Source organism: Nannobrachium achirus, assembly GCF_963921795.1.
Source record: "Nannobrachium achirus genome assembly, chromosome: 24".
Classification (NCBI taxonomy): Eukaryota; Metazoa; Chordata; class Actinopteri; order Myctophiformes; family Myctophidae; genus Nannobrachium; species Nannobrachium achirus.
In genome coordinates, this window is record NC_137831.1 from 42927521 (window position 1) to 42938958 (window position 11438).

At 45.8% G+C, this 11438-nt stretch overlaps 1 protein-coding gene across 1 annotated transcript; it reads right to left on the reverse strand.

Moving 5' to 3' along the window:
* Positions 1 to 5157: 5157 nt before the first annotated feature.
* On the reverse strand, positions 5158 to 7494 carry LOC308309358 (mitochondrial proton/calcium exchanger protein-like; the record flags this gene model as incomplete). Its single annotated transcript, XM_080754907.1, has 1 exon — positions 5158 to 7494. The coding sequence occupies one exon, from the start codon at positions 7492 to 7494 to the stop codon at positions 5158 to 5160; it is 2337 nt and encodes a 778-aa protein (XP_080611033.1).
* Positions 7495 to 11438: the final 3944 nt, after the last annotated feature.

Genomic DNA, 11438 nt, shown 5'->3' on the forward strand with positions numbered 1-11438 from the left:
GGCCCCCTGTTGAAGACACCTGCTGTACATCCTCCATGTTGAGTGAAACAACCGTTCCTGTGCAAGCCTCAATGCTGAAGAAAAAATAAATGGCCATGTGGCTAAAACAAGTTTGAGAAAAGGAGGTACATACACATTGAACTCGTATTCACCCACTGGGGATCCATTCTGCATCTGGCCCATTAATGCTTTTTTCTTCCCAATGGTTGACATTGCTCTTGTGCCTTTGTCATGAAACTTATTGATCACTGTGTCAAATGCAGTGTAGAGAAGAGCTATTTTGTGGAAATGGTGCCATCTTTTGGATATTGAAACAAAAAGTATTGAATGTAATACAGTCTCAACAAAATCTGGCTTGTGTTAAAGCACAGCCCATCACCTTGTATTCGATAACCAATGTCGGCAGGTTAGCCACTCACCCGCGTCACGGTTACTGGGGTTAGGGTTTGGGTTAGGGTTAAGCATAGAGGTTAACATTCACCAGCGTCGGCAGGTTAGCTATATAGTCACCCGTGTCGACAGGTTAGCTTTTCACCAGGTTAACATTCACCCTTGTTGAAAGAATGGACTTTCAAACAGATGCTATGTCGCAATATCGACACGCTCCCGCTCCGACCACCTAAACCTAACCTTAACCCTAACCTCAGTAAAACTAACACTGGTGAATACTACAGTAACCTGGTGAAATGCTAACCTGCCGACACTGGTCAATGCTAACCTGGTGAATGTTAACCCGGTCACACCAACGTCCGACTTATGGGTGAACCCCCTTTTCCTCTCAACACACTTTCCCACAACCTGTGGATCACTGGAGATGCCATCAAATTGTTTCTCCGCTCTCATCCCAACAAAAAAAATCTCTTCTTGGTCACTTTCCGAATGAATAAGCCTCCTTTTACTATTTTCAATTCCTCGCTTAACTTCATCCTCATTGTCCCTGTCTGATTTCAATTTGAATCAACTGCTCTGCCTCCCCGTTCCTAGAGAATCAAAACAACTGCACACTTCTGAGTTGTTTTGAAGCCTGTTTTGAAGCGATTGCTAATGAAATTAATGCTGCAATGGCAGTGAGGGCGGGTCTTCTCGGTAGAACTACTGTAGTAGAAATCAAAAGAGAGAGAAAAAAGAACCTGAGATCTTTTTGCCAGCAAAGTGAACCTGCATTTTGTAAACTTGATGTATCCGGGTTGTGAGGCTGAATAAATTGGACTGTATAATCAGACAGGAATGGACATTTTCTTGCAATTTCTTGTTGCTAGAAGTAATGGCCACATGTACGTGTATATTCTAAGCCAAAGGTGTGACTATTTATCACCGGTGGGGTGATAAATAGCCATTGCTGTCAGTAGCCATTCTTTCTAGTTCCCACCTGATGTCATGTGGGAGGTCCTTCTGCCTCAGACCGTATTGAATAACCTTTAACTTACTTAATGTCTTCAGACTAGGTGCTAAGTCTAAGATATTCAGGTGAACTGTCGGTTCTCCAAACTTTGAGCCCATTCCTTTTACACAGACGATGACACACTCTCCCACTATGCATACCCAATCCACCCACTCACTAATCTGTGACCAACATTGTCGTTTTCTTATCCCCTTGATCTCAACATTCTTCCAGCAGAAGGTCTCAGGATTGAATTTCAGAAGATCAATATCCCCAAAACAATTGAATGCACCAATTATGTACAGTTCTCCATTATAGGCAAAGGCTGAATGACTACTGCACATTCGTGCTTGCTTCGCAGAAGGGGTGTTCAGCCAGCAGCTGGTCTCTGTATCAAATACCCTGATGTTGATGCTATCTTTAAATCCGCCATAATGTCCGAACATCTTTGTCCCGATGATGGTGGCATAGTAGTTTGGTTCCTTTGTTAAGCCAGGATTTCCCCTAGTGTTAATGAAAGACCAGAACATTGTGGCTGTGTCCAACTTGTAGATTTCATCAGGTAATGCGGTCAACCCGTTGTCTCCTCCACAGATATACATGAACTTCCCCAAAACACAGGCAGAGTGGTTAGCCCTTGCCTCTGGATCAGTACCAGAAACCTTGGGTTTGAACCATCTTTGGGTGTCAACATCAAGGGCATGAAGAATGTTGCATAGTCTCTTTTCATCCCCTCCCCCCCAGATGTAGATTGTATCTTCTATGAACACAGCTTTATAACCTCATGAGGATCTTCTCTTCCAGTTGGCAACGTTGTCCAACGCAAAGCCACTGTGTTGAAAATGTACACCTTAATCTGATTGTGCCCTGTAAAGGAGTTAAAGGTGTACATGTTGTCTTGCACTGCCACAGAAGTAGTGTGATAGGGACCCTCTGGTCCATTGTTCTGACACACTGTCCAGCGGAACATCACTCTGCATGAGTGTGTGTGTTGTGTGTGATTGAGGGTCAATCTGCCTGCCTGCCTGCCTGCCTGCCTGCCTGCCTGTCTGTCTGTCTGTCTGTCTGTCTGTCTGTCTGTCTGTCTGTCTGTCTTTCTGTCTGTCTGTCTGTCTGTCTGTCTGTCTGCCTGCCTGTCTGTCTGTCTGTCTGTCTGTCTGTCTGTCTGTCTGTCTGTCTGTCTGTCTGCCTGCCTGTCTGCCTGTCTGCCTGCCTGTCTGTCTGTCTGTCTGTCTGTCTGTCTGCCTGCCTGCCTGCCTGTCTGTCTGCCTGCCTGCCTGTCTGTCTGTCTGTCTGTCTGTGTGCCTGTCTAACAATCTACCTTCCTGGCTGCCTGCCTTTAGATGTTCTTATATAAATACAGTAGGTATGGACAACCTTTCACCTCTGTTAGCAATCAGCATCTGCACCACCTTGTATAGGTGGGTGTGGGAATTATTTGAGTTCATGCCTGTGGTATACAGGTTGGTTTTTTGTATTCCTGGATTCTGAGAGGAGGCCAAGTGTGAGAGGGGGACTACATCAGGACGACATCCAGGGTTCTCCTCCCAACATCTACGTTGCCAACAACACTTCAGCCTCATCGACAGACTGTTCTGCTTTCCGCAAGTGCAGATTTAAATAAGAAAGAAAACATTGACACAAACATTGACACAAACTACCCGGGTAGATATTATAGGAACTGGTTGAAAGAAAAAGAGCTCTATATTATATTTTCTATTCCTATTTGTATTTTTATTGCGACCGTAAGGTCGCAGTTTAGTATGAAAACCTCCACCGGCCGTCCGTCCCTGAGTCACACGTGCGGTCGACCGCACGTCACACGTGCGGTCGACGTGTGTCCGCATCAGTCTGACATCACTCAGACATCACAGAGTCCACAGCTGATGATGTGGCGTGATGTCATACAATACACAAACAAGCCCTATATAAAGGGGCAATTCTCACCAGGGAAGAGAGCATTCCTCGACACAGACCTTATTGCCAGGATCAACTAAGCTTATAGCTTATCATCACATCCAACCATCTTAAGATACTCAGCTAGTGGGGAATGCTCTCTTCCCTGGTTCTCACCAGGGAAGAGAGCATTCCCCACTAGCTGAGTATCTTAAGATGGTTGGATGTGATGGATGTGAGTCACACGTGCGGTCGACCGCACGTGTGACTCAGGGACGGACGGCCGGTGGAGGTTTTCATACTAAACTGCGACCGTAAGGTCGCAGTTTAGTATGAAAACCTCCACCGGCCGTGACATCACGCCTGATGATGTGGCGTGATGTCATACAATACACAAACAAGCCCTATATAAAGGGGCAATTCTCACCAGGGAAGAGAGCATTCCTCGACACAGACCTTATCGCCAGGATCAACTAAGCTTATAGCTTATCATCACATCCAACCATCTTAAGATACTCAGCTAGTGGGGAATGCTCTCTTCCCTGGTGAGAATTGCCCCTTTATATAGGGCTTGTTTGTGTATTGTATGACATCACGCCACATCATCAGCTGTGGACTCTGTGATGTCATCGTATCTCCATATATGGCCATCTCCGTATATGGAGATATAAGTTGTCCATGCCCAAGTATGGGCTGGTGAGGTCAGACTTGTCTGTCGTACATTTCGGTCAATTCCAGTGGGGATGCCATTGAAAAGTTAATCTAGTTGTACAAAGTAATCAAAGAATGGGTTGACTTTATCTGTGGAGAGTTTATGTCACTGAGAGTCCTTTTATAGCGATTGAAATCATGATGAGGTCACGATGAGTCATCTATGCCCAAATATAGATTTCTAGGTCAGATGGCCCATGGAGTTTGTGATGTCAAACCTAGCAACCCAATATAAACAAACTTGATGTCAGACCTGAAGTATCCTTTTATACCCATAGATGGAGATACAGAGATCTCCATATATGGGCATATTAGAAAGCCCATATACATATATGGGCATAAAAGGGACAAGGACTTACAGTTAAGAGATCTCCATATATGGGCATAAAGGGACAAGGACTGTTACAGTAGATATAGAGATGTCCATATATGGGCATAAATGAACAAGGACTGACAAACACTGAGATCTCCATATAACCTCACACACACACACACACACACACACACACACACACACACCCACACACACACACACACACACACACACACACACACACACACACACACACCTCTCAGGAATATCCATATATGGGCATAAAAGGGACAAGGGCTTACAGTTAAGAGATCTCCATATATGGGCATATCAGAAAGCCCATATATGTTCATATACTGATGACATCAGGAATATCCATATATGGCCATAAAAGGGACAAGGACTTACAGTTAATAGATCTCCATATATGGGCATAAAGGGACAAGGACTGTTACAGTAGATATAGAGATGTCCATATATGGGCATAAATGAACAAGGACTGACAAACACTGAGATCTACATATAACCTATGGGAATATAAGGGACGAGGACAATGCGTAGCATTGTGAGCTTGTAGACCTATTTTCTAAATATTGTTGTACATTAAAAACTTGAAATGGGTTGTTCTGCATAGTACTTGGGATTTGTTGATGTAAATGTTCACATAGAGTGTAATAATTGGTAAAACAAACTTTTGGCCTATTTGTGGAGATCCCGATTAGGGAGTCTTACTGGTTTTATTTGGGGGAAAAGTTACAAAAGTAAGAGTCCTGTAATACAGGGGATTCAGGTTAAATCTCGAGTTTCTCACATAAACGAGGGCCCACCTTTTATATTTGTGGAACTGAAACAGAAGTTAGCTGTTAAATTTAGCTGCCTGCTCCTTCTCGGCCTTCTTCTTGGCTTTCTCCTTCTCCATCAGCTTCTCTTCCTTCTGCAGCATTGCCATGATGTCAGCCACCTGGTTGGTGGAGATGTCTATATCTTCCTTGTCGATCAGTTCCACTACTTTGATGACATCGTCAATGTCGATCTTGCCGTCTTTGTTATCGTCCAGTGCGTCGGCGAGGCTCTGCAGCTTGTGTTCAGGAATGTTCTGAATCTGCCTCATGATGTTGATGAGTTCGTCGATGCTGACCAGGTTTTCCCTGAAGGCGTAATAGAGACCAACAGGTGGAGTGCTTCCACTGACCGTCTGTCCGTCCAGTACCTCCTTGTCCTTGTCCTTCTCCAGCTCCCCGATGATCTTGCCGATGCGTCCAATCATGAGGTTGACCCTCTTGGACAGAAGCTGGCTTGCTTTAGACTCCTCTACCTTCTCCTGGCCCGTCTTAGACAGCTCCTTCTTTATCTCCTCCAGATCCTCGCTATATTCTTGCACGTCATCCTTCAAGTCCTCCAGTTCCTCCTTCTCCAGAGACAACAGCTTCCTCTGCTGCTTCAGTTTAGAACAGGCGTCACCCAACGTATCAATCTCCTCCTTGGTAATCTCCTCTCCCTTGATTGTGTCCAGGACAGGTGCAGTGTCTCTGAGTATCTCAGATTGTTTGGCCACATCAGCACTAGACAAGATCGGTGCTGTATCCACCAGTTCCCGCTTGGCTCTTTCTGCTTCCAGATCCTCCTCATCTTTGGCAGCTTTCTCTGCAGCGTCGGCCAGCCTCTCCATCTCTCGGTCCTTGTTGTCCTGGCGTATGGCTTCCTCCTCTTGCAGCGTGGCCTCCAGCTTGGCCTTGTTGTCCACCTTAGACATCTCCATCTCAGCTACAATCACCTGGGCCTCCTTCATCACAATCTCAGGCAGGGTTTGCAGGGTGCTCTTGAGCTGGTCAGCAGGGGACAGGGTGTCAGGGAGGAACATGGCTCTGGACAGCAGCAGCAGGGACGTGGGGATGTGCTGGTTCAGGTGGAGCTCCAACCACTGGCTGAGCTGCTCTCTCAGTCGGTCTTCTGTGACTCCCAGAGCCCTCATCCCTCGGACTCTGCACGCAGCCTGGACCTCAGTCACATTCATACTCTCCACTCCCTCCTCTGCTATCAGCTTGTCGTCGGCGCGGATGGCTCTGAGCTTCATGTTGAGCTGGAAGCGCAGGATGTTGTTGGTGCCGATGGACTGCAGCTCCATCAGGCGACACAGCGCCACCAGCTGGGGTCTGGTCAGATTGTCCAGGGTCAACTCGTCCTCAAACAGCTTGGAGAAGCGCATGATCTGCTCGTTGCTGGGACGCTCCCCGGAGTCTCGGATCTTCTGGAAGAAGGTGGAGAACTCCTCGGTGACATTGTCCTTGACAACCTTGTTCCTCAGAGCGATCTCCTCCACGGTGTCCTGGAGGAACTTGGCCATCTCCAGTTTGACCCGCAGCTGCTTCTTCAACCGCTCCTCCTTTTTGGACTTTGTCTCGAAGGTGGACGGCAACATGTTGGGGAAGAGTTTCAATGCGACAGGAAGCAAGAACTCCATGAAGGGCACAATGATGAACACCAGGAAGGGGAGGAGCCTAAACACGTCGGCACACGTTCTCACTAACTGTCTTCTCTCTCGTCGGGACAGCACGTGTCCATTCAGGACCCTCCAGAGCATGCGTCCTGCGATGGTAGTGTCTATCCAGAGCAGCCTGAAGCCATGGTAATAGTGTTTGATTTCGTCCACCACCCTTTGTCGTATCGTCCGCCTGACGGGCTCGGCGTCCAGCGTGGGGCTATAGATGGGCCCCCCTTCCTCCAGCTTCTTGTTCTTGTCCTTCAGCGAGCGCAGCAACTTCTCCACCTTTGAGTCGTCCCACCTCCGCTGCGTCGTGTGTATCCACCGCACACTCCCGCCAACGTCCTCGTGCCGCTGGCGTTGCTGGGTTACCGTCCCCTGGCTCGCCCCCGCGATGGCTGGGTAAGGGGACGAGAAGGCCCCAACTGTGATAGCACAGTAGAGGTTCTGGTAGTCTGTGGTGTGGGGACTGTACGGCAACATGAAGTTGTCTGGTAGGGGGAGAGAAGGGCCGAATGTGTAGGGCTGGGCCAGGCTGCCAAGATGAAGGCCATCCATTTTCTGACTGGAGAGTCGGAGTGCTGTGCAGTTGAAACAGGCACCATCTTGTAGTTTCCCTTTTCCTTTTCTGAATTTGTTCTTTAACAACCTGGACGTTTTGATCAGAGGTAGTGATCGGGACGACCTGCTGATAAAAAGGATTAACGCCATGTGTGAGTGTGTGTATGTCACTAGCTAACGTTAACGTTACAGCGAAGACTGTCTATAACCCAGCTAACCAGTTAGCTCTGGTTAAATAAATGTACAACGGACCACTAATAAGTTAACATGAGGTCCACCAACGTCCCTATTATTGAGTTCTAACAAGCACATACTCATGTAGTATATAAGTATTAAAGTAGAGCTCTGCCATGGGCTCTGACGCGAGTTCGTTTCTCTCCGGCAAAACCTCTAACGGATGTCTGTTAAGACTCTTCAATGCCTAGCTCGTTCTATCCTTTGGGTATATTTCTGTAATATCTCTATCCCGAGTGCTGTGCTTATGTGCTTTGCCTAGCTCAGGCTTCTTCCTATGTTCAACTGGAGCCGCTGGAATCTGACCCAGATCTATAGGTGAGAAGCTGGTATATATGCGTTCCTCTGATGTCATATGATGACATCACTCTGACACGTATGCCGTTCATTCCTGGTTGCCATTGACTCCAGCATAACAAATGGCTACTGTCTATGACGGTAGTCCCATATGACATGATGGAATGGACTATCTCCATATATAGTGTTCTCCACATCTCCATGTTAGGCCAAACAGGTTCGCTCCATATCTCCATGTATAGGTCTAAATGCCCAACTTTGAGCTTGCCAACAAAACGTTCTTAACAAGTATATTATGTGAAGTTTCTCCATTCGTCCCATGTCCTGCTGTGCTTGTCCTTGTGGTCGGTGGTGATGATGACAGTCTCCGAAGGTCGCAGTATACCATGAGAAATGTCGTAGCTTGTCCATCCTTCCTTCCTTCAGTCTGTACAGGAAGTGATGTCACGTCACGTGATATCATCTCATCAAAAGATCATCGCTGCTGATTCAAGAAGGGAATAACAAAGAAAATTATTATTAATAAAGGACAAAATAAAATAAAAAGTCCATATATGGTCATTCCCAGAAACAAAATCCCTTTTATGACCATATATGGAGATTTCTGATGTCATCAATCCCTGGCTGAAAACGTTGATCATATATACGTATATGTCACAGAGTTTTTGAGTTTCAGTGAAATTGAGAACCGGAGCACTCGTCGTGCGGCGTGGGGCGGAACAAGCGGTCACTTTGATCCACAACAACGACAACGTAGCATCGGCAGGAATGATGGCGCCTCACCCCACGGAGGTTAGGGTTAGGCATAGTTTTACCTAGGTTAAGGTTAGGGTTAGTCAGAGTTAGGCATAGTAAGCTAATGGCTAAACACAGCTGAGCTACAGTAGGCTAGTAGATAAACAAAGAAAGAGGTGTCACAAACGAGTGACGTCAGCGACTACACAAGTGGATGGCTGTTGTCGCCATCTCATGGTGAATACGCAGAATTACACAGGTGCGCTGCTAAGAGACTATCAAAATTGAATTGATCCAGGTGGTGGTGTTAGGGGTGTGTGGTGAACGACAAAACGAGCGCTCTTACCCCAATCTCACTGAGTTACCCAAACTGACTGTAACACACACACACACACACACACACACACACACACACACACACACACACACACATACACATATATATATATATATACTGCTGAATCCATTCCAACCATTAGTTTTCAGTTAAAATGACTCCTTGGCCAGCCGGAGGTAAAGCTGTGTGTTTAGTTTGCGGGGATGTAATGAGCATTGTCACAAACTGCAGCTTATAGGGAAGTTCAAACAACCCATCCTCTTTCAGAGCGTGCTCGTATGTTAACCAGTGTTAACCACGTGAACCCTAGAACAGTGATACTCAAACTCAGGCCCGCGGGCCAGTTCCGGCCCGTGGCACAATTTTGACTGGCACGTCAATCAATCAATAATAAATAAACATTTTTTTTCTTAGACAGAATGAAGTTATCTTATATTACATTTCTATTACATGAATAATCAGCCAGGAAGGGAAACCTGCATAACCCCAGGCTAACCCTAAAATGGACGGATGCTTTCGCTTTAATTTTACCATCTCAGTCTACTGGCATTGCCATTTTTGTAATGTGGCCCACAGTCCCACTATTTGAGTATCCCTGACCTAGAGAACCCCAACCTAACGGTTGAACAATCTTCACAAATATCAGAACTTCACTCACATGTCACATCACATGCATGTTTTGACGCCATTGAACTTGTAGATCTGCTATTTCTGCAATTTGACATACAACAGAACATGCAGGGTTTAAGTGGTTAAGAGAGATCCATGGTTGAGATCCCAGCCCTTATCACTTTTATCACATAAAGAGAGATTTAGTGGAGAAGCACATGAGGGCAAGTGTTCTCTGATGTTTCCCCAAGCACAGCAGTGAATCAACACAAATAGAACTCAACTGTCATTTCACTAGAAAACTTTATTAGAAACCATATAAAAAAAATACAAATAAAAAAAAAGAATCCTGTAAGACTCGGAGTTTAAAAACATCCAGCATAAACACATGAACCCTGAAAGAGCTGCCAAGACAGATCAAACAGAATAACTCAAAATATCATGAGGAACCAAGCAGGGGTGGCTTTGAAGCCGATGACATGACATATAGTCATCTCTTTCTGGTGGAAACCTTGTATGTCCATAACTGTTACCTTTCACTTTCACTTTGAAAGAATTCTATAACAGTAAAAACGGCCACATTGCATATTATGCAATGTGGCCCTCTGGAGTGAAGGTGGAAATATAGTGGCCCCCTCCATCATCAAAGTTGCCCACCCCTGCCCTAGGGTTCCCGGACCCCCTGTTGAAGACCCCTGCTGTACATCCTCCATGTTGAGTGAAACAACCGTTCCTGTGCCACTCAATGCTGAAGAAAAAATAAATGGCCATGTGGCTAAAACAAGTTGGAGAAAAGGAGGTACATACACATTGAACTCGTATTCACCCACTGGGGATTTACCATTCTGCATCTGGCCCAGAATTAATCCTTTTTTCTTCCCAAATGGTTGACATTGGTCTTGTGTCTTTGCCATGAAATGTATTGATCACTGTATCAAATGCAGTGGAGAGAAGAGCTATTTTGTGGAAATGGTGCCATCTTTTGGATATTGAAACAAAGTATTGAATGTAATAATACAGTATACTGCTGTGCTACAACTGGACAACTGAATTTCCCCCTTGGGATAATAAAGGTATCTATCTATCTATCAATCTAATACAGTCTCAACCAAATCTGTGGCTTGTGTTAAAGCACAGCCGATTATATTCGCTGAAAATAAGGCTTGGTTTGGAACAGTGGCCGAGGCAGGTTGGTGATCGACGTAATAGTTGAGTATTCCTCGTGAAGACCAACAGCTGAATAAAACCTAACAGTGAACAAAGAAGTCCCGCTCACTCAGGTGATTATCTAGTAGTCCTCACCCACAACAAGTTTATCCAGAAGAGCAGAGCTAATGGCTGTAATATATCACGTATGGCAGTAAACAAATAACAAATAATTGGCAAATGAAAACGTGTAGTGCATTTCCAAAGGAATTCCACATAAACGTTTAGCTCTGGTCCAGAGCCCCCTACGAGGGCTCAACGTCAGTCAAAATAAACCAAACTACTTTGCTACTCACCAAACCAAAGGTAGTTTTGCGTTGTTGAAAGCCTATTCTCCGCAGTGGGAAACCTCTCAGCACCCCACCCACTCTAAAATACATTATTTTTCTCATGAAATAAAGCGCATCCAACTCATTTCCGGGTTGTGTTTCTGGTGGCCGCTGGGTGGCTCGAGGTGGGTGCATGCAAGCAAAAATAATGTATTTTACAGAGTGGGTGGGGTGCTGAGAGGTTTCCCACCGCAGAGAAAAGACTTTCAACAATGCAAAACTAAGGGGGGGGGGGGCTGAGAAATCCTGTTCTAGTCTTTTAGCCTGCAGTCTGTCGGAGCGTCTTGGACCAGAGCTAATAAACGCCTATCAACTGCACTGAGCAGCTACGGTACAAAGTGACGCCA